General features: G+C 43.8%; 1 protein-coding gene across 1 annotated transcript in view; it reads right to left on the bottom strand.

The window, feature by feature from the left end:
• PTPN14 (protein tyrosine phosphatase non-receptor type 14) overlaps window positions 1-24599 on the bottom strand; it is a gene marked incomplete at both ends in the record, with an annotated part of 116843 nt that overhangs the window by 7404 nt on the left and 84840 nt on the right. Inside the window, 7 exons of the mRNA XM_080699263.1 lie at window positions 128-291; window positions 5285-5519; window positions 8079-8207; window positions 11227-11445; window positions 12783-12926; window positions 18499-19979; window positions 22358-22436. Coding sequence (XP_080555389.1) covers window positions 128-291; window positions 5285-5519; window positions 8079-8207; window positions 11227-11445; window positions 12783-12926; window positions 18499-19979; window positions 22358-22436 — 2451 coding nt within the window. The remainder of the gene's footprint in view (window positions 1-127; window positions 292-5284; window positions 5520-8078; window positions 8208-11226; window positions 11446-12782; window positions 12927-18498; window positions 19980-22357; window positions 22437-24599) is intronic.

Here is a 24599-nt window from a genome sequence, read left to right as displayed (position 1 = left end):
TAGGAGCCATGAGTCTGAGAAGCTCTGGCTGGGAGAGAGAAAATTAACCATGGAACTGGCAAGGTGGAGGCCTGCGCAGGTCTGTCCCCCAGATGGAGGGCTCAGAGCGAATCCCAGAATGACATACCTCATTGTGTTCCAGGCAGTAGATCATCAGCTCGGAAAGGATGACCACACCAGTCCTGCCCACCCCCGCGCTGCAGTGGACCACGATGGGAGGGTGCAGGTTCTTGGTGCCTTCCAGCATGCTGTTGGTATGGCGACGGACCGACTGGATCTCCTCCAAGTAGGCTGTAGGACAATATGCAAATCTTGTCACCAAAGTTCCACACGGCTTTGCATACAAGTGTGTGAGGGTGGGGTGGGCTGGTGGTGAATTTTTTTTTTTTTTAGTGACAATAATTTATAGTTCTTACAAGACAGTAATTATTTGGCTAGTACCTGCTATACAGTCCTGGATCCAGAAAGGACCAGCTGGGAGTCAATTAGTCCATAGGAGAATTTGTTCTTTAAATTAAATAGTTCTCTTTTAAAAATCAAATTCTGTTTTCCCCTCTGCAAATCCCTAAGTCCCCCAAGCAGATGATTCTAGACATTACTTACAGCAATTCCTACTATTAACAGACTGGGATCAGAACAACAGCTAAGTCCCCTTGAAACGCCTGCCTGTCGAAGCCAATTTCTGATGGGGAGGGAGCATCCATCTGCCCTTCCTCCTTCCCCTAGCAGAACCACTGAATGTCAACCACGGCTTGACTTCATTTTTAGATTTTAAAAAGGACGTTAGGGAGCCTGCTTTTTGGCACGAATTCGACGGGCTTATGCAGCTGGCTCAAGAGGAATCCCCCTTCTGGAAGCCACATGCGTTGGGGGTGGATGGGTTGAGACACCCCTACCCCTTTCAACATCTGCCTGCCCAGCAGGGCTGCAGAAAGGTCTGTCCTCTACTCCAACTGGGCACAAAAGAAAGAGCACAGCCATTTAAGCCTTAATAAAATATTTTTATAGTCATGGGAAAGGGCGAAATATACAAATATAATCCTTCATCAAAAATCTGAAAAATGCCAATGGGTAATTTAGATTTTGTGGTAGCTTGGAGGTGGAATAGGCTTAAAAGTTCTTGGTACTTATAAAACCTTATCCCAATGCAATGGTGCTCAAGACTAAAGGGGAAATGTCCCTATTGTTGGTGAGAAAAAAGCACATTGATCCATTCTAGAAATTTAAAGGATCTATTTGCATCCCAATTAATAAGTATCCATAATTTCCTTTATAATCCTGATTACAAAATAATATAGAGCTTGCCAAATAGACAAGCTACTATTATCATTTTAATATTTTAGATGACGATTACTAGAGTAGTGATAATACTAAGTTGTAATGGTCGTAGAAGTAGTACAACTAGGAGTGATGTGAAACAAGACAGCACAACATGGAAAAGAAGATGCCCTGACGTGAACAGAAAGAGTAATTGCTGTTGGGCACTGACAGGAGTTGAAAACTATGCATGAAATTCTCTGCAATTTTTCTACAAGGGGGAAAAGATAACAGCAACTGAGTTTCTATCTGACAACAAGTTCACATACAAGAAAAACAATTTCCTTGACCTATATTTAAGAAAGAAAAAAAAAAGCCCAGCTATTCAGAAGGCTGGAGCAAGGAGGATCATAAGTTCAAGGCTGGACTTGGCAACTTACTCAGATCTTGTTTCAAAATTAAAAAAAAAAAAAAAAACAGTTAAAGTTGTGCTGGGCGTGGTGGTGCACGTTTGTAATCCCCACACTTGGGAGGTGGAGACAGGAGGATCATACAGGTTCGCCAGCCTTGATGGCTTAAGAGTCCCTGTTTCCAAATAAAAAATATAAAATAGGTCTGGGAGTGTAACCCGGAGGTAGAAGAGTTTCCAGGAACCCCAGTACCACAAAAAAAAAAAAAAATTAAGTTAAAAAAAAAAACTAAAAGAAATGTTGGACAATACAACAGATGAAACTGGATATGAATGGATATTTCCTCTATCAATCACAGTAATAAAATTTCTGAAACTGTAACTCAGTGAAAACTTAGAAAGTGAGGGGGGTATTTGGCTTAGGAAATCAAATTTAAACACAGGAAAGAATCTTTAAAACCTAGAAGAAATGGTGAGCCATTTCTAAGGCACTGCACAACACCCTTTGAGTTTCCTTTAAATTAACTTAATGCATCAATTTATATCTTTTAAAAATATCCTCTATGGCTGGACATGGTGGTGCATGCCTGTAATCCCAGTACTTGGGAAAGTGGGACAGGGGGATCCCAGGTTTGAGGACAGCCAGCAACTTAGTGAGATCCTGTTTCAAAATTTTAAAAAGGGGCGTGGGGGTGTAGCTCAGAGGCAGAATGCCCTTGGGTTCAATCCTGAGTAGCATCACACACACACACACACACACACACACACACACACACACACACACACTTCATGTTCTCTCTCTCTCTCTCTCTCTCTCTCTCTCTCTCTCTCTCTCTCTCTCTGTTTTCTAGTAAGTTAGATTCGCTTTTGTCAAATTGGCTCTAATCTAATAGCTTAGATTTCTCTTAGGACCTCCTTACATAAACTCAGTTTCATCAGAGCTGTCAGACAATCATCAAACCCCTTTTCTTTTATGGTTTCCATTTTCTGCCTCTTGGAGAAAAATTTAGGTCGGTTAGCAAAAGATTGTCTGAAAGGGACAAAGTAAACGTGCGAGAGGAAAGCACTCCTGGTATTCTGAGGTAGGGTAACCAGCATTTGACCTCAGGCAAATCACGACCCCTCCTGGGAGCCTGCGGAGGTCCCGACAGTGCTCATCTTCCTCCTCTCTACTTTCAGTGTCCAGATCACAACTTTTATGGCAAATGAAATTCCTACGGCAGTGAATAAGTGTGCATCACGATCTTTCTCTTGGAACGCATAAATTGGTTATTTTTAGAAATTAAAAGCTTATTCTCTCTCTTCTTCTGTTGCCTGTCCCCATTGGACATCCCATTCTAATAACATGAAGCCAAAAATCAAGGTTTTGACATTGCCCGGCTTCTGAATGACGGATTCTTTTTGGTGGTCAGAGAGCTCCTAACTAGCTGTGGAAGACAACATGGCAGGTATAAATCCGCCTCCTCCCCCATTGTGCAACAGTGGGGTTTCTCCACGTGTACAGGAGTTTAGGACTACCTGGAAAGGGGAGAGAGGAGTGTAGCCACCACTGAAAGGCAGATGTCAGCATCAGATCTCACCCCTGGATTGGAATTGCTAAACTATCCCTCCTGATGGATCGTGAACACCCTTAAATTTCATCTTTGTCCTCAGCCCGATCCAATGCCTGGCACAGAGTGGACATAGATCTAAGTTTTGGTCTTTCAAATAAAGTGCTGCATATACTCTAGTGAATTCATTTCTACAATAACCATAATCTAAAAATGTATGTTAATCAATGAGTTTGTCTTCTGAGCACATTTCAGTTTCCAAAACTCCAAGTTGATTTCAATTCTTAGTATCTTAATCATAGGTGTGAGAAGGTACTGGCTGAGATTGACTGCTGTAGAAAAATACAGGGCTTGTAAGATGCAAGCCTTCATGTGAAATAAAATATAGGCTTTGTTGTTATGGATTCCTTTGTGTTTTTTTATTGTGGAAAAATAGATACAATATGAAATTTACCATTTTAGCCTTTTTTTTTTTTTTTTTTTTTTTTTTTTTTGGTGGTACTGGGAGTGGAACCCAGAGGCTTTCTACCTCCGGATTATACTCCCAGACCTATTTTATATTTTATTTTGAAACAGGGTCTCACTAAGTTGCTGAGAGCCTCACTAAGTAGCTGAGGCTGGCTCAAACCTGTGCGATCCTCCTGTCTCAGCCTCCCAAGCAGGGGGATTACAAGTATGCGCCACCATGCCTGGCCATTTTAGCCATTTTTAAGAGTATAATTCAGTGCTATCAAGTATATTAATAATACTGTACAAACATCTTTTTTTTTTTTTTTTTTTGGCAGTACTGGGGTTGGAACCCAGGGGCATTCTACCTACGAGCTATGCCCCAGCCCTATTTATTTTGAAACAAGGTCTCACTGAGTTGCAAAGGGGCTCACTAAGTAGCTGAGGCTGTCCACTGTCCGTAAACCTGAATCCTCCTTGTCTCAGCCTCCCAAGTACTGGGACTACAAGCATGTGCCACCATGCCCAGCATGTACAAACATCTTTAATATCTATTTTCAGAGCTTTTGATGTAATCCCAAATAGAAATTCCATGCCCAAGAAACAGTAATTCCCTATTTCCCCTTACACCCTGCCCCTCCATAAACTATTCTACTTTCTGTCTCTAGAGATTTGCCTATTCTAGGTGCCTTGTACAGATGGAATCATACAGTGTTTGTCCTTTTGTGTCTGGTTAATTTTTTTTTTTTTGAAGATTCAAAGAAGTTTATTAGAAAGATAGAAATACAGAGGACAGATACAGCTCCATGCCAGACTGGCATGGAGGGGTGACTCAAATGAATACACCCGTGTCTGGCTAATTTTATTTAGCATCATCTCTTCAAAGTTATCCATATTGTAGCATTTATCTGAACAGTTATTGATTCATGAGGAGCTAATGGTCTATACGAGTGTGTCATAGTCTTAGCTTATTTATATCAAAGGTAAACAATAAAATAAGCAGCATATTTTTTCCTATGTTCTACATAGTAATGAAAAGATAATTCCATGTTTTTTGGTACTAGGGATTGAACCCAGGGGCATTCTATACCCCTGAGCTACACCCTCAGTCCTGTTATTTTGGTGGTACTGGAGATTGAAGCCAGGTCTGTCTACCTCAGAGATACACCTCATTCATTCATTCATTTATTGTAATGCTGGGGATTGAACTCAGGGACCTCTAAGCTATACCCCCAGCCCTATTTTATTTTGAAACAGGGACTTCCTAGGTTGTTGAGAGCCTTACTACTTGCTGAGGCTGTCCTTGAACCTACAATTCTGTCTCAGCCTCCCAAGTACTAAGAGTACAGTCATGTACCACCATACCCAGATTTTATTTTTTATTTTGAAAGAGGGTCTAAGTTGCTAAGGCTGGCTGTGAACCTGTGATCCTCCCATCTCAGCTTCCCAAGTACTGGGATTATGGGTACAAACCATCATGCCCAGCTGATACTTCCATGTTATACTTTTGCCACTAAAGAGAAAGCATTTTTTCATTCCATTTCTTCTCCAAATGAAAGATGACTAATATAGTTGGCAACACTGAGTTTGGTGAAAAATAAACTAAAAAGAAAAAACTTACACAAAAATCCTTGGACATCCTCTGGGCAGCCGTGATCTGGCCAGTCAGTATATTGCAAATGCCACACCGTTCTCTCCTGCCCAGACAAAAGGTGCTTGACCTTCAAGCCTGTGGTTGCATAGCAACCAGAATCTGTTCGGAACTTTGTGGTGACCTTGAACTTGCCATAGGTGGCTGAACTGTGCTTGGAACCCAGTTTGGGCCAATATCGGTGGCTTTTGGTTCGTCCGCCTTCCTGAATCACACACAAAAGCAAAACTGGAAATAAGTTAAGGGAAATGCTTATCCTCTTAAGATCTAAGGACAGAAGAACACAGTTTCTAAAGCATTAACTCAATGGGGCACTGCGCAGGGTCTATCACAGGGCAGATCCTTTACATTTCGGCTGAGACCAATGACAAGTTGCATTGATTTCCAATGATAGTTACATCAATGGAAGATTTAGAGAAGGGCAAGTGCAAACACCAGAGGGGAATATACGCGTGGTGTGTTGGAGAAACAGAAAGGTCTTTAGTGCAGCTGGAGCAAGTCAAGTGAGGAGAGGTTAGGAGAGGTGAGAAAGGCCTCTCGGGCCACCACAGAGAGCCTGGAGCCCGCTCCATGGGTGGGGAGTCATCCAGAGACCTGAAGCAGGGGAGCACCGGGTTCTGGCCCTCATCCTAAGCCAAGCATCTCATCTGACGCTCAGCCCAGAGCTCCTCCTCCTACACAGCACTGACTGCAGATGCTGCCTCTATTGTCCCGTGTTAACCGCACATTATCTTTTCAGCCTGATTGATTTGTTTTGGTTCTATTCTTCCCCCCTTCGTTCTATCATCTTTTCTGTGAACACACATTGATAACAATTAACAAAGCATCCAGTTTTAAGTTTTGCACAGTTTTGGAACCTCAGGAATGGGATGGAAAGGGAGGAGGGCTGAGGGCTGAGGAGGAGACCCAGGGAGGGGCCTGGGTGGAGAGAGAGAGGCAGCCTGTGCTGAGGAGCTGTGACGGTGGGAAAGCGCTCTCCCAGCCCTTTTGCTATTTAACAGAGTCCTAATGGCTAGTCCACTTCTAAAGCAATGTATCTTTGGGGGACACAAATAATCATGTCTGGATTCATCAGGTTTAACTGAGCCTTCTTATGTTTGAAGCACTCTTTCATCTACCAATCCTATAAAAGTAGGCTTACCTAAGATCTGAGTTTACATTTCTGCTGAGTACCTCAATCAGTTCTGGATTTTAGGAGATGATAAGTCCCTGGCTATCCCACATATTACTAGATTCTGCTTTGTTTTGACATGCCTGGTCCCTTCTTATTATTTAAGTCTCAGCTCTGAGAAGGTTTCCTCAGAAGGGCCTTGGCTGCCCTCCTAACCTAAAAGGGCCCCACTCCAGTCCCTCTCCTTTTTCCTCCAAGACTCTACTATCTGAACTTCCATTATCTGTTCATATCTATCTATCTATCTATCTATCTATCTATCTATCTATCTATCATCTATCTATCCATCTATTGATAGAACCCAGGGGCTTTCTACCTCCAGGCTACACTCCCAGACCTATTTTATATTTTATTTGGAAACAGGGTCTCACTAAGTTACTGAGAACCTCACTAAGTAAGTTGCGTATGCTGGCTTCGAACTTGTGCGATCCTCCTGTCTCAGCCTCCACTTTCATTGTCCCTCCTAAGCTGTAAGCTATATGGGGACAGGGGTAGGTTCTGTCTCATTCGCCACATGTCTCTGGGGTTAGCACAGACAGCATTTGACATTTAGTTGAATGAATCCCTTGCAGTAATGTAATCTTTGCAGTAAGGTGATGAATCTTTTCTACAGTCTTCAAGAAATAGTCAATCTCTTGCTGGCAAGGTCAAATAGAAGTTTGGTCAAGGAAATGTGACAGGCTCTAAAGAGCCCCAAATCCGCTTTCCACTGTCTTTTAATAGAGCTGTTTCTGAATGCAACTGCCCAGGGGAGTCAGGAGAGAGAACATGATTGCACCAGCCCCGCCCCTGGTTTTCTCTATTCCTGGCCCCTATACAATAGTTAAGAAAGGGGTATTGCAAATCCATGGATATTATAAAAATGCATGAAGGTGGTCCCTTTAATGACTTCAAAAACAAGCTGAAATTTCACAAAAGAAACAAACACAACACTTCTTCCCCCAAAGGCGGTATGCTTAAAGCAGACAGGATGGAGGGGGTGGAGAATGCCAGTTTGTATCACACCACACACAGTTCTGAGTTCTGCCGCTACAACAGAAAAACGGTTTGGCTTGGCAAAGGAAGAAAGGAATTTTTTCTTTTCTCTCTGTCCCCAAAGAATAAAGATCTCTCCAGGAACAACTGCTTCTGGTCCATTTTCAGTTGACAGGCACGACAGCACATGGAACCGGTGGTGCCAGGTTGGGGCTGTATGTTGGTTTGCCCAGGGCAGCCTGAATGAGGGTTTCAAATCCCTGTGGGAGGGGCACTGCTTTGTTTGGCATACACAGTCAGCTGCTTGGACTGACGTTTGGTCGTTTTGGTTTTGTGTTGCTTTATTTCCATTGCAGTACATGGTAACCCAGAGTAAAGTATTAAAAGCCAAATAAAAATGGGAGGAGAAAAAAATCCACAACAGTAAATGTTCTCCCAATGCATCAACAAAAGTATTTTAAAAAAATGTATCTCTGGGGGGAAAAAAATCTAAATGGAAGTGAGAAGAGGAAAGAGATCCATGCTGAGGGAAGAAGAGCTTATAGAGAATCAGAGCAGCAGGAGGGAGGAGGCCCCGCTCTTCCCCTGGTAAAGGATGCCAGGGGCCATTCCCCTTACCTCTTCCGCAGTCACCATGGCGATCACATTCACCCCCTGCTCCCACACCATCTGCCAGAAGTCATGGCAGGTGTGTGGCAGGGGCCCCTGGGCCGCGATGTAGTGCCATTCTGCCCCACCAACCACCACCTGCAAACCAAGGAGAGCGCCTGTAAGTGAGCCCCAAGTCCACGAGAGTCTTCTGCTCCCCCCCGTCTACTTGTAGTCACCTTCAACCTTGGGGAATACTTTTTGGACCAAATGTGTTACTGCAACTATCACAGACCCTGAAGACATAAATAACTAGTGACACATCTGCATAAAAATACCTTTTCGCCACTTAAGCCTTTCAAAATACATTTACCAGATTTTGCCTGCAACTCACAGTATGTGAAAACTAGTTTACATTAAAAACATATATACACACACACATAAACACATATGCATGTATAAATATACACTTAATAGTATATGACATATATATGTATAACTCAACAGAATATATTTGTTATGAAAACAATAGTTAAGCTTGCCATGTGTAATGTACTGATACTCTGCATTCTTGTCTCTATTCTGGTCTATTTCATTAAAATACAAGCCGGGTGTGGTAGTGCAGTGCATACCTGAAATATGAATACTTGGGAGGCTAAGACAGAAGAACCACAGGTTTATGGCCAGCCTCAGTAACTTAGCGAGGCCCTCAGCAATTTAGTGTGACCCTGTTTCAAAATGAGAAATTTAGAAAACCGGGCAGGGGGTGTAGCTTGGAGGTAGAATGCCCTTGGGTTCGATCCCCAGTACCAACCTTCCCCTACCACATACATACACGCAGAACTGATTATAACCATCATATTGTTTCTGTCTTTCTTTCTTTTTTTTTTTTTTTTTTTTTTTTGGTGGTACTGGGGTTCCTGGAAGCCCTTCTACCTCCGGGCTCCACTCCCAGACCTATTTTTACATTTTTATTTGGAAACAGGGTCTCCTAAGCCAGCGTGCGCAGCTGGCTTCGAACCTGCGCGATCCTCCTGTCTCTGCCTCCCAAGTGTGGGGATTATAAGCATGTGCCACCATCATATTCAGTTTCAAAAACCACCACTGGGCTGTGATTCAGCCTGTGAAAAGCAGTGCTCTGTGACATCCTCTTAAATAATAAAAACGTCTCCTGTGGAAAAATACCTTCTTTGGAGCAATCTCTTTTGCTGACCTTGGTCGATGCTGCTTCACGGTGCCACATAGGATGGAGGTGCTCTGAACACATTCGAAAATGGCACGTATTTTATCAATAACTCTACTTTGTGCAGTACACCACAGCATCCAGCTGAACTATGGAGTCATGAGCTGACTTTGCATAATAAAATGAGTCCACATAGCTCAGGATGATTGTGAGAGAATAATTCTGCAGCTATACATATTAGCTGCAGAGAATCAAAGAGGTTGTGCCCAAAGCCTTGATGGTCATGCTGTCAAGGTGAAACAGTGAGTCTTGGAGGAATTCTTTCTGTTCTCCCCTTCCATTCCTGTGCCTTCATGGTACAATGACAGGCCTCCTTACCCATTCATACAAGGCAGACCTCTAGAGAGTTCCAGGAGCAGTGGAATAATCACTGTCTGAAACTTTTCCCCCCTTCTATTTTGTGGAACTATATACTAACTTGATTCAGACAAAAACAATGTTTGTTATTGTCTCATTACACAAGACATGTTTAGGTCAAAGCTGGCAAGAAATATCCATTTTCCAAGTGCTGGTGAGAGAGAACATTCATATATTCACTGGCTGGGAGTCTGGTTTATCTGTGGAATTGTGATTTTAAACATTAGCATCTCTGGCACCCAACATATAGGAACCATAAATACTTCCAGAGAATGTTACTGCCTGGGGCCTTTCAGAATATTCCAAGTATTGACAGGAGAGTATTAAAAACTGCATTACAAACACAACATCAGCGCTACTGGGGTAGATTTCACAGATGTGATTCTACCTCTGGAGCAAATAAATCTCTGTTCTGTGTTAACAGCTGCTTGGAACCCAGGGGAGAAAACATTGGCAAAATATACAACTCCATTCCAAAAATCACAAGGACGAGTTCTAGCAAGCTCTATGGGTCTATTAAACGCACCCATGTCTATCCCAGATCCACGAGATGAAATGTGGGCCTCAGAGTAAGCAGAGAAAGGAGGCGTCCTGGTTAACAACACCCAGTGGCGCCGTTTACACAGAGTGACAGCTTTTTCCAGAGAGCAGATGGAAAACGGTGGAAGAGATTTGGCCGCAGGAAGAGGACGGGAGAATAATGCTCTGTGGGATTTTCACAGACATTCTATCAAGAAGCATGCAATGTCTGCATCTTTGAGGACTTTATTCTGGTCATTATTTCAGAATCTAAACTAAGTCCATCATCAATTTACTTAAAGAGTTTCCTGGAGCTAGGCATGGGGGTGGGGGGCACAAGCCTGTAATCCCAGGATTTAGGAGGCCGAGACAGTAGGGTCACTGGTTTCGGGCCAGCATTGGCAACTTAGTGAACTTTCAGCAATTTAGTGACACTGTTTTAAAATTAATAAAAAAATAAATAGGGCTGGGATGTAGCTCAGAGGTAGAATGCCCCTGGGTTCAATCCCTAGTCATGCACACACACACACACACACACACACACACACACACACACACACACACACACATTTCCTGGGAGCTAGGTGCAGTGGCACGTGCCTATAACCCCAGTGTTTGGAAACCTGACAGGAGGATTGTAGGTTTGAGTCCAGCTTGTGGTTAACTTAGTGAGAGTCTGTTTCAAAATAAAAAAATAAAAAGGCTAGGGGTGTAGCTCAGTGGCAGAATGCCCCTGGGTTCCATCCCTAGTCACACACACACACACACACACACACACACACACACACAGACACACACACACACACAGAGTTGTTGTTTCCTGGAGTTCAAATTTATTGTTCTGATTCTTGAAAATAAGAGCAAAAAATGTCAATATCTAATTTATGATCACTGCTTTTTCATATTTCTTTTGATAGAGCTTTCTGATACTTAATATATGTACTAAATATAATATATATATTTATATGCCCTGTGCAGTAGCTACATTTTTTCCCCCTGCATCTTTCCCTTTAACGCAGCAATATTGGGTAAAAGCTTCCAACACACTCGCCCTCTCACCTTGATATGGGAGGCATTGATGTAGCCCGTGTTATTTTCTTTGGTTGGTATCAGCTCCACTCGATTCTCCTCATAAGGGACAACTTCACGGATTCGGCTGCGCTCCGCGTTTTCCGGCAGAGCTGCGGTGCTGAAAATACCATTGGCTTTTTTCTTTGGGATTTGTTCATACTCTGTGAACACCATCCCCTCTTCTAGCTTCTTCTTCAGGGTTCTGAACTGCAAAATAAATCAATCTTCAACTCCCTGAATTACCTTGTCCAAAAAACAAAACACAACAAAACAAAAAAACTCCCACCAAACCACCAGATTGCAAAATGGGCAACTAATTCAGTATTTGACTATTTGGTCTCATTATTAGCCATTTTGCTAGTTTTTCTTGTCTCAATACCATTTTCCTTTTCACTCATGCTATAAATCTTTAAGAACTGGCAAGAGTTCAAATTCAAAATGGATACTTTTGCTATCAGTGCTCTTTAAGATCCAAATGATAAGGAAATTGTTAATCTTAAATATCCAAACATCTCTTTCTCCACTTACCTGGCTGTTTTTAAGATGACATTGGTCTGTAGCTGTGTAACTCTGAGGACCACCCCCTCCATCTTTTGTTTCCCCCCCTCCCTGGCCAAACTACTAATTATATTAACATGGTATTAATTGCACTAAATGACCTCTCTAGAGTCCTTCCTGGCTCTAAAACATTCCAATGACAAATCCCCACTGCAGAAATCTGACACTCTAATGTTACTAACAGTAAGTTAAATTCACACAACCTGTTTCTTAACCTGATGGTGATTTCAGAAACTGAAGGACACCTTTCTTTACCTCCCAAATGCTACCATGCCACAACACTTTTGCTTGCCCAAACCAAAGTTCTCACAATGCATTATCCCCACAACCATACATCAGCACATTGTACAGTCAAAAGAGGGAATAGCATACTAAAAAACTGAATAAACACCTAGACAAAACAATCATCTCCTAAGAAATGGTGGCTATCCACAAAAATCATACTGAGCTATAAATTAACTTTCTCCTCTCATAAAAAATATATATATAATAGGTCAAAGCCAGGCGTGGTGGCGCACGCTTGTAATCCCCGTGCTTGGGATGCGGAGACAGGAGGATCGCACAGGTTCGAAGCCAGCCTCTCTGGCTTAAGAGACTCTGTTTTCAAATAAAATATATTAAAAAAAAATAGGTCTAGGAGTGTAGCCCGGAGATAGAAGGGTTCCATCCCCAGCACCACCAAAAAAAAAAAAAAAAAAAAAGGTCAAAGGAAATTGAGTGACTGGACCGAGGTCACACAGCTAGTTAAGGACCGATCTTTTTAGTTGAGCATCAATACCACAAGATAAAATGGGAAGACCAGAACGAGGAAACATTTGCTGCTGGAAAGGATCGATTTTGTGCAATACATGCCTAGATCTTCCTGATCTCTAACTAAAGAATTATTTCGTGTAACCAACAGCAATGACATGTTTGGGCATGGAGGGAGCTTTGAGAGCCTAAGACCACAGAGAATGAATCACACGGCTGATGAGCCCGGCACTCACCCTCTCATCCATGGGAACCCGGGTGGCATCATGTCGACTCTCCTCCCTCCCCGAGACCCGAGCCACCGAGAGCCCGTTCAGTGCTGCCAACATCAGCGGCCTCTTCTGGGCCTCTAGGCCTGCCATCTTCTGCTTCTCCAGATTCTTGCAGCAAGAAAAGACATGTTCTCATTGTTTATAATACCAGTGGAAGGTTGGAATGTGTTTTAATCTCCCCAAATCTGTAACTCCCCAGCCAAGGAATGCAGATAATCACCATTAGTAGAGCAAAGTCAAACACAGCCCTCCCATTCTTCCTATTGTGTCCCAGGAAGCCAGTCCCTACAGGACTCTAGAGCTTTTATTTTTTTATTAATTAATTCATTAGATACATAGAAAAACAACTCTCTAACAAATACACTCTGCCAGAAGAATCACACACACACACACACACACACACACACACACACAAAATAAGGTTATGTGCAATATACTTTAGAAGCCCAAGGCTGAAGGAAGACAGGATAAGAGAGAGAAGTAATGACATGAATAACCAGATCCAAATGTAATGGGTCTTTGCAAAGGCTGAGTGGTGTAAAACCTAAAAAAAACCTGTTTGCTGTGTAGTTAACGGGAGATCCAGACATGAAAACGGCAGGGGAAATCTTCCTAAGTTTCCATCCCAAGGGGCTGAGTCTGAGGACATGAATCTTACATTTTATACTTTTTTATTTGGAAACAGGGTGTCTTAAAGCAGCGTGGCTAGTTTCGAACCTGCGCGATCCTCCTGTCTCTGCCTCCCAAGCATGGGGATTACAAGCATGCACCACCACGCCCGGCATGAATCTTGTATTTATTTAATATCTGGTCCTCAGGGCACCTACTGCTATTAGCTCCGATGGAAAGCTGATGTCGCTTAGCAAAGTCACCCACAGTAAAGGCAGGCCGGGGTCCCCTAAGATGATCTGCCAGGTGTTGCCCTTCGCCCTCCTGCCAGGGCCCAGGGTTGCCAGTGACAACATCAAAGCATCACCAGGAGTGACTAAGGTAGGGGTCAGCGTGGCCCTGGAGGCTGAGTGGGCCATGCGGGAGGTGTCTACCTGGCCCCAAGGACAAGTCACACTCTATCCTCACCCACACTTGTAGCCTGAATCTGGATCAGTCAGGGCTTGGCTTGTCAGATCCACCTGTGGGACTCCTGGAGTCTTCTACAGTGATGGAGGCATGACAAACCTCTTTTTACTCAGTTCAGACAGCCCACTGAGAGCATTTCCTAAAAATAATTTTGTCTCAGACATGAAGAAAAAACAGAGGAACTTCACAAAGCACAGAAACACACAACTGATAGAGTTGAAGTTTTTTTTTTTTTAATTGAAACCAAAGTAAAAGCAATCTGCAGATTCATGGGGCTGCCACAGATGAAGGGGTCATCTTCTCCTTGGTTTCTTTCCAGGCTTGTAGAGGCTTTTTTTTTTTCTCATTCTATCTTTTGTAAATTTACCCTGAGGTGAGGTGTCTTGATGGAGTCACGAGATTGCTGGTGCCATAGATGGTGTAGGATGGCGGACTAGTCTAACTGAGGGTAGAAGGGATTGTACTCTACCCTTATATGTGTATTGTCATCATTTCCACTCAGAATGAGGCCTTTGTGAGTGACAGGTTGACCCAGAGAACAAATCAAAAGAGGATCTCGGGGGAAGGTTACCTGCAAGGAATGGAAAGAAGCCACCCAACCTCAGCTACGAGAAACCCTTAAGAACAGCTTTGCTGCCGGGGATGTGGGCACATGTGTGTAATCCCAGTACTTGGGAGGCTGACACAGGAAGACCACCAAGTTCATGGCCAGCTTCAACAACTTCGTGAGGCCCTTTGCAACTTAGCAAGACCCAGTTTCAAAATAAAAAATAAAGTTGGACTGGGGGTGTTGCTTGGAAGTAGAAGTTCCCCCCTCCCCAAGTTCGTTTAATCCTCAGCACCACCAAAAACCAAAACCAAAACCAAACCAAACAAAAACCACAGCAACCTTGGTTTCTCAGTTCCAGAAACTCCATGGAGGAAGAATTCTGAACTTATATTTTTGGTTCTTTGTTTGCCTATTCAATTTTGTGAAAAATAATTTCCCTATGCCACTTCTTTCAGGTGGAATATTTCAAAGTTTTAAGAAAGCAAGAGTTCTGGAAAAATGGCTCTGGAGTCCTCTCGTACACTTCCTTGCTTTTTCTCTCTGTACTAAAGTGACCCTTGTTGAGCCTGAGACAAAAGGAACTCACTTGTCTTTTTTAAGGAAGGATTACTGCTACATAGTGAAAATTAAACCCCAGGGATCCATCAAACTATGTCTCTCTACACCTGCTTACTCACCCTATGAGCTTTTCACCAGAGACAAAGTGCCAACAACTCTAAGATCTCATCTGGTTTTTTCTCTTCAGTGCATCTGACTTCTAGTTAGGGGGCTGCTGGAAGTGAAGTGTCTTTGAGCAACAGGAGGACCAAGGAAGAATCCTACAGGAAGCAGGCCTGAGCCATCCACCCCATAGGTAAATAGCTTCGGAACCAGCTCCTCAGAGGGCAAATTCTCACCATACCGCCCATCACCTAACCTAGTTTCCATTTGCTTGACGTGTCTTGTTTTCATATTAAGAAAGCTTTAGAATGGCCACAGTAGCCTTCTCCCTCATCCATTCCTGCAAAGCTACTGTTAAGGAGGGCAGAGGAGTAGCTGAGATATAGTGGGGTTGCTCAGGACCAGGGGTAAGATGCTGCATTAATAATAATAATAATGATGATGATGATAATAATACTGATGATGATAAAAAGATGAGCCAGGCGTGGTGGTGCATAATTGTAATATCAGTATACAGGGAGGCTGTATTGTAATATCAATATCAGGGAGGCTGAGACAGGAAGATCGCATGTTCGAGGACAGCCTCAGCAAGTATTAAGACTCATCAACCTAGCGAGACCCTGTTTCAAAATAAAATTCAAGTAAGGCTGGGGGTGGAGCTTGAAAGGTAGAATGCCTCTGAGTTCAATCCCCAGTATCACACACAAAAAAAATGATTGAAGAATAATCCTGGGCTTCGGAACTGCTGGCATGGTTTTCTTCCTGCCCAGCCTCATCCTGGGCATGGGGTTTGGGGAAAAAAATCAACAGGGCAAATGAAGAAGGCATGGGGTAATTAAGCTCCTGAACTGAAAGTTAACAGATGAAATTTGCTAGTTGCTATTATCCATGTGGATGGCATGAAACAGTATATGAGAACCAACACAGAAAACCCCTTGCTTTTCCATGATCATGCAAGATGCTCTAAGTGAAGGACCAGGCCTTGACTTTGGCTACACGCTATTTGTTTAATATGGGCAGTGAAAAGAAGGTGAATATGACCCAAATGAAGTTATAGGACCACGTGGACATCATTAAGCATCAACTTGGCAGGAGAAACCGTGAAGCTGGATGATGAGACTGATAGATTCTTGATGCTAATGTTGCTTTTAAGGGACCCGGAGCCAAGAAGTGTTGAAAAATCCTTTCATATGAGTTACTCTTTCCCACACCAGGAACGCTCTCCCACCATGGCAGCCCCCCTGCATTTCACTGCCTCCCCAGCCAAAGTTTTCCTTTGCCAGAGGCACAGGTATGACCTCTGCCATTTCCTTCTTTGTTCACAATAAGTGGCAAAAGTTATGCCTGCACCGGGCTCTTAGCATCGTGCTACTGATAGCCAAAACTGGGAGACCGACAGTGTCAGTAGGTTTTTCTAAAATAACAAAGTTATCCGTGTGTGACGGCACAAAACTGTAATCCCAGTACTTGGGAGACTGAGATGGGAGGATCACAGGTTCAAAGCCAGCCTCAGCAACTTAGTGAGGCCCTCTGTAACTTAGCGAGATCCTGTTTGGAGAATAAAAGAAATAAATAAACAGGATTTGGGGGGAGCTCAGAGGTAGAATGCCCCCAGGTTCCATCCCTAGTCCCCCCCCCCAACACACAAACTAACAAAATTGCTAAGGATTCGATTTTTGAACCCAGCAACGTGGCTTCCTTAAAACTTAGGCCCTTGATTGTCTATTCAGGCTGTTTACTTATGATGAGTTTGGAAGACTTATGAGTCTCAGGAACTCCAGCAAAGCAAATTTTAAATAACACTGCTCTGGAGCCCTGGAAGAAGGCCTAGCTACCTAATGGTGCAGTTACGGTGAATAAAAAGAAGTCAATATGGGTTTGGTTAGTTATATAATTAAATTATTTTTTTAAAAAAGAAATGAAAAGTTCCAGGACAAGTAGCAATGAAGATTTTATAAAAGTGACGACTACAAGCCAGGCATGGTGGTGCACGCTTGTAATCTCAGCAGTCAGGAGACTGAGACCGAAGGATTGAGATTCGTGGGCAGCCTCGGCTATTTAGTGAGGCCCTTTGCAGCTCAGTGAGACCCTGTTTCAAAATAAAGAATAAAAAATAGGGCTGGGATGTGCATCAGAGATACAATGGCCCTGGGTTCCATCCCCAGCACCACACAAAAAAGAAAAAAAGAGTAATGTCTACAAGCCAACAATGTCATTAGTTAAAGAGATTCACTTTGCTATTTTACATGTACATCTATTACCTGCATAGTCTTTATCTGACAATATGAGTGGCCTTCTGGAATGTATATATTCTGAAGAAAGATTATTCACATCTAATACTATACGTGTCGTACAATGTAATACATATGTATGCATGATACATGTATGTATTCACATACATGTGTGTGAGCTTTTTTTTGGTAGTAGGGATTGAATCCAAAGGCATTGCAACTCCAAGCTACAATTCCAGCACAATTTTATTTCTTGTTTGAAAACAAGGTCTCACTAGCTGAAAGCCTCATTAAGCTGCTACAGCTGGCTCTGAACCTGTGATCTTGTCTGATAGGAGGATCTCAGCCTCCCAAGTACTGAGATTACAAGCATGTGCCACCACACCCAGCATGTATACTTTTTATAGAGTATATTTAATGAGGAATTAAAGATCAAGTGTAAGTTTCCAACTTATACGCCCAAATACTAAAATTGTCTTGGATTTGTGCTAAACATCTATTGAAAGAAAATCTGAAAATAAAGGTAGACATAACACAGTCCAGATAGTGTGGCAAGCTATCTTAATATACAGAAACATAAGAGAAAGCTGTACACTAAGCTAGGCGTAGTGGTATACTTGGGAGGCACATAAGTTTGAGGCTAGCTTGCACAACTTATAAAGACCCTGGGTGGGGGTATAGTTCCGTGATAGAGTGCTGCATGCAGCTCTGAGTTCCATCCCCAGTATTATAAGAACGGAAGGAAGGAAGGAAGGGAGGGAGGGAGGGAGGGAAACAGACTTGTAGGGATATTATTTTTTTAATAGGAATTTTTAAAAATGCCTGCTACCCCTCAAAACAAACCACTAAGAGATGAAGGGACAGAAGCTTGTAGCAGCTAAAACAACTTAAAGTCAGAACCCTGTATTTAAGGTTCAGCAAAGTGCTGGCTTAGGTACTGACCTCAAAAACATCCTAACTCCATTACAGCACTTTGTGTCAACTAGGCCTATTAGAAGCCGTGAATGAAAATGGAAGACAACCACTGGTGAAATGAAAGACTCCCTGTTTAAATGTCCAATGACTTTTTACACATATAGCCCGTTCCCTGAGGAAGCTTCCCTCTCTGCGGAGCCTATGGTACGAGTGCTTTCCTGGGAAACTCGCCCCGGGAGAAACTTACTCTGATCATCATCTCTCTTTCTATAATGCTGTCCTCGAGGGAGAACATTTCAGACACAGGTCTCTCCTTTACTGGCTCTTTCTTGACTCGCTCCTTCACGCTGGTCAGGTCCGGCTCCGAGATGGACGGGCCGAGAGAGGCGCCATTGACGGCCAGCTGGTCAGCCCGGGAGGCACTGAGGGCCTTGGCCGGCCCGTGCCGCAGCACCCTGGCCCTGGCGATGGCAGGGGGCAGGTTCCCTTGGTCCTGCCGCAGCGCTCCATTGCTCACGCTCTTCCTGGGCCCTGGGTACTCGGGTGGGGGTTTGTTAGGAATCCGGGCCAGGGCTGCCTGCAGCTGAGCACGGTACTCTATCTTGCCCCGCAGCGCAGGCATCTGCGGCACGGCATTGGGAGCCACCTCCTCCTCCTCCTCCTCGCTCTCGCTGCTGTGGATTAGCATGGTGGCATCGGAGAGGGTCTTCTTGTGGTGATACTGGGGCAGCTGGTGGGCCTCGAGGCCACTGGGCACCTCCCCGGGGGGTCCCTGCTCCCGCAGCGTGGTGCGGCGCGCCATGGGGATGTGCAGAGACTTGAGCGTCATGGCCTCCATGCCTCGCACCATACTGTTCATCACCTCCAGGCTGTGGCGCTTGGTGGCTGCCCCGTGGTGCTTGGTGGCTGTGAGTGGCTCGCTCACCTCCTGCAGTGACTGATGCACCACGGGGGCACTGTCCTCCTGGAAGGTCTTCACAGAAAGCTGCACCTTGCGAGTCACCAGGTCGGGACTGCTGCCACTGACATACCTGTGGCGGTGGCTGGCCAGGTCCGGTGTGCTGGTGGCAGGCCTTGGCCGTGGATAGGGCGGCGGTGGCCTGAAGAGATAGTTCTTGAGCATGTGGGCTGTGCTGTAGGTGTGGCCACCCTGGAGCTGCATGTTGGCCAGCTCCGGGGTGCTCACCGTGTGGGAGATGGCACTGGCGCCCGGCTTGCTGGGCACCGCGCTGTTCTTTGGGTTCATCTGGTCTGCTGGACTGACACGTTTGTGGCTATACCCTCCTTGGGGCCCATATGTGACCGTGTAAGGGTGTCTCTCCCGCATCTCTGGCTGGCTGTACACCAGGTCCTCGGGCTGGTTGTAGGCGTGGGTGTTGATAATGTTGAGGTTCCTCAAAGACTGGCTCTGGCTGTCCGCGAGCATCATCCCCCTCTTCATCTGCCGCATGACAGTCTCGTAATCAGGGGTCGGCCGGTAGGAGGGCACAATGATGGCGCTGTGCCGGTGGCTGGGGATGTAGTCGGCCCGCATGATGTCGCTCCCAGGGATGCTGAGGTTGGAGGACACAGGAGAGGCCTGGATGAAGCTCTGGGAGCAGCTGAGCGAGTTGACGCTGTGGACACTGCACACGCTGCCGTTGGTGACAGTGCCGTTTAAGTAATTTAAGTCGAGGCTGTTGTGGGAATTGCAGTACAGTGCTTCTTCATTTCCATGGAAGATGCTGTCTACGAGAAGTCAAACAGAGGCACATGAACCTTTAGGCTATCCTGTTTCAATAAAGAGCATCCCTCCTTTGTGGGGTGACTTAAGTTATACAAAGTGAATTCTACGGTTTCCACCCACATATTCCACAGAATTGATGGTATCCTGGATAAGATGCCAACATACAGAAAGATGCCAACATACACCCTAGGGCACACTGAAAAGAAAGAAGCTTCCCTAAACAAAGGTAGGCACATCCATGTGGCACAGCTATCGCCCAGGTCAGTTCTAGATTTCAACATGAGTTTTGCGGTCAGACACCGATACGGTCCTCACGTTGGGTAGTCCCATCCTCTTGTGTAAGACTCAGCAACAGGATTGGATATTTGGGCCAAGAAGTCAGGAACTTCAATGGGGCAATAAATATGAAATTACCCAGTACTTGAAAAGGCTTTTCTGACTTAGCTTTGGGACTGCTGAGAGTTCATAAAGAAACATGATAGGTAATAAAGCTAGAAGACTGGCATGGCTTGCTCTTTTTTTTTTTTTTTTTTTTTTTTTTTTTTTTGCAATACTGAGAATTGAACCCAGGGGCATTCTACCTCCGAGCTACACCACCAGCTTTATTTTTTATTCAGTATTTTGAAACAAGATCTCACTAAGTTGTGGAAGGCCTCATTAAGTAGATGAGGCTGTCCACGAACCATGATCCTCCTGTCTCGGCCTCCCAAGTACTGGGATTACAAATGTGTGTCACCAGGCCTGGTTATGATCACTCTTTCTTAGCAGCAACCAGCAGAAGAAATACTCATTATAGTTTAAGGAAGCACCAAGAGATGCAAAGGCAACTTCTATAGTCAAGCCCATTTTAGATGTCCAGTGTCTCTTAACACACACACAGTCCTAGAAAGGCAACCTCTTACCAAACCACTTTTTTGTAGCCTAAATGCTTTTCATTCTTATTCTATAAAACTTAAGCATGAGCAAAGCAGAGGAAGACAAAGCTGGAAAAGGTGAAATACAGAATTGGTGACCAAAAATATTCAGCTATGTTAAAGGAGGGGTGTGGACAAAGACTTGATCAGATAAGACAAGCAGGAAAGACTAGGAGAACACAGGCAATGTACTGCAACGTATCCACCTCCAATGGGTTTGGTGCCTTCCCACAGAAGCGGGGAAATCTGCTTATAAACAGTACTGTTGGGCCAGGTGTGGTGACACATGCCTGCCATCCCAGTACTTGGGAGACTGCGACAGGAGAATCATAGGTTCAAGACCAGCCTCAGCAACTGAGAGAGATTCTCAGCAACCTTGAAAGACCTTGTTGCAAAACAAAAACAGGGCTGGGGGTATAGCTCAGAGATAGAATGTCCCTGGCTTCAAGCCCAGTATCACAAAGTAAATAATGAATAAATGAATACATAAATAAGTAAATAAATTTTTAAAAGGTACTCTTATATTAAGCAGTCTTGACTGTCTTAATTTTCAGGCTCAGGTTTTTATATCACAGAGATTTTTAAATAGCTAGGAGGTGATAACAGAGAAAAGTATGATTCATTCAATGTGACATTAACATCCAAGGTCTTCCTTTTATGGGATATAGTTAGTATAATAATTAAGATACCGATTTTCATATCCAAAGTTGATCATCAACCTCTCCGAATCCCCAGTTTCTATCTATAAAATGGAAATAATAATAATAATAATAATAATAATGATAATAGCACTTAAAGGTTTGTTTTGAAGATCAAATGCAACAATATATAGTAAGCATTTATAATATTCCCTGGCACATCCTAATTTGCTCTAAAAATGTTAATTATTATCACTCTAATTGTTATTACTAATAAAATGGGCTTTTTCATACATTTTTTCATTGGAGATGTGTTGGGAGACAAAGAGGAATAAAAGAGGTTTTGTTTACTTTGAGAGGCAAATACGTGTCCTGAAAAAGGGATCAGAGGGAGAGATGGAAAAAGGAAAAAAGCCAAAGGAAGGGGCGGAGACCGTTTCCTCGAGTTATTCTAGATGCCTGTGTGCTCCGCCACCATTAGAAACTGGCTGTCTGCTGCAAGCTTCTGTTGCTGGCAGAGAAGGGGCACACGGTCAGGTGGGCTGGGCTGCTGCTCTCCTCCCCAGGCCCAGGTATGAAAAGGAGAGATGAGCACCTGCCCACTGCCACGATCTGACTCCCAGAGCAGCCAATTCCAAGGAAGTTTTCTTTCCAGGGCAACTGATAGTCCAAATTTTTCACAAACTGAAGGTGCTGGCTACTGCCACTCAGGCAATGACAAAGTTAAAATGAAAGTATTGCCATCATTAAAATAAAGACAACTTCTTTATTGCTTATTGGTATTCAACTTTTCTCTTAAGAAGGAAAAAAATGGCAATGAGGAGTTACCTTGTGAGGTGTGTGTTTCCGAGTAGTGCTCGCCGCACTGCACGTGCATGGGCGGCAGGATGTACGGCTGCTGCCTGGGCTGAAACAGAGAGCACAGCGGAGCTGGGAGGCCTTGGCAGACCCAGGCACCCCCACCAGAGAACCGGCCCCACACGCGACAGTCCCTGCCCATGGTCACTGGGAAGCGACCTGCAGCCGATGGGCAGCTGCACTTCCGGCATCCCCCTGGCCCGCCCCTCTTCCACTCACCTGTACCCCATCCCATCCCCAAGCACAGGACTGGAGGAACAAGACATGTTGGTTCAAGATCAGAAAGAGAAAGAGGCCACAATGAAAGACTGAGTGTAGCTATTTATTATCTCTTTTCTCATGCTTTTGCAAAGTTCTCTATGCCTTCCTAATAGGTACAATCCGAGCGGGTTCATTATGGTGACCCATCTAAGAAAGATAGAGAACCCTGTTTTGTTTTGTTTTATTTTTTTTAAACTGACACAAGCCCGACATATCTGGACAGCCCATGGCCCCAGTTCATAGCTTCCTGGCAATTTCACACAGGGACATGGTTAGTGTCGGGCTAGGCCTTGTGGCAAATTTATACAGAAATCTAAGATATAGTCAATAACAATGAGTGTGTAGTTCTCGAAGCCCCTTCCTCACTCTCCGCAATGTGGAACGGAACATGCAAAGAGCCTGGCAGGGAAGCCAGTCCAGCTCTCTACCTCCCATCCCAGCGCGGATCCTTAAAGATGACCATTTAGACTCAAGCTTCTCCTGCTGCAGAAGAGGACAGAACTTTCAGAGAGAGAGGAAAAAGCAAACAACAACAAAAAACTTCAATGGACCAAATATTTGATGAGCCATTAAAGGAAATATCATTTCCTATTGTAGTCCTCAGCAAGCTATTGAATCTTATTTCCTGTCAATCAAATCAAGCTCTTCCTTCCCCTGCCTCAAACATAATCTATTTTACTTGTATATTGAGGTTCCAACTAAGAATTTATTTGCTAAATAAGTTTGTATCTGAGAAAAAAATCTTCAAGTTTAAAAGTCACCAAATAAGATGATCTCTTATATTTTTATTAGACTTACAGATATTGTTTTAATATTACTATTTCAGGAAAAGAGAGCTTCACAGAATCTGTGAGCCAAAGCCAGCAGGGGTCACACTTTCTCAAGCATCTTTCCGGGGGAAAAAGAGTACTTGTAAGAGCTGGAAGCTGAGGAAAGAACTCACCAGTGCTCAGGCACCAAAAGGTCAAATAATGATGGAAATAAATATAAGGGGTCCAAATACTAAAAGCAAGAGAGGAAGGAACTGAAATTAAATTAATCTAACAGAATACTTCCAGGTACCAAAGAAAGGTGCTGTGTCAGTTTTCCCATATATCCCCAAGGGTCCTTATGACTAGCTGATTTTTTTTTTTTTTTTCGTGGTACTGGGGTTCCTGGAAGCCCTTCTACCTCCGGGCTACACTCTCAGACCTATTTTTTACATTTTTATTTGGAAACAGGGTCTCTTAAGCCAGCGAGGCTGACTTCGAACCTGCGCCATCCTCCTGTTTCCACCTCCCAAGCGCGGGAATTACAAGTGTGCACCACTATGCCCGGCACTAGCTGATTTTTGAATTGCAATTTAAAAATATTTTCCATTTCTTGGCAATATATAATTCAACTAAACTCCTCCATAATAGCACTCCTGGCTTTAAGTCTTTAAAAACAGTGAGGAGCACTTTGCACGTGGAATAGAAATACATAGCAAAGCAAAAATAGTCTAATGCCTCCTCTTTCTTTTAATGACTGACTGACTTACTGCAGTACAGGGGATTAAATCCAGGGGCATTCTGCTGCCAGGCTATACTTCCAGCCCTATTTTATTCTTATTTTGAAACAGGGTCTCACTAAGTTGCAGAGGTCCTCACTAAGTAGCTGAGGCTGGCCACAAGCCTGAGATCGCCTTGCCTCAGCCTCCCAGGACTGGGATTATGAGCATGTGCCACCACGCCTGGCTCTTAATTATTTATTTTAATTCAACAAGTGAGTGTTTAAGAACTGCCCTAAGCATGTAAACAAAGGACAATAACAGCTAATCCTTCAAGGACCATCCAGGATGATAATATTTATTTCATATCTTTATTCCAATATATTGTTCCATTTCTTTCCAGACCTGCTGATGTAGAAACAAATTAAATGCCATAACATAGGCAGGAAAAGAGGACGAGGAAAACAGCAACTAGCAGTCTTG

The sequence above is a fragment of the Muscardinus avellanarius genome (assembly GCF_963383645.1).
Source record: "Muscardinus avellanarius genome assembly, chromosome: 7".
NCBI lineage: Eukaryota > Metazoa > Chordata > Mammalia > Rodentia > Gliridae > Muscardinus > Muscardinus avellanarius.
Note: the sequence above shows the minus strand (reverse complement) of the source record. Positions and strands in the feature narration are given on the sequence as shown.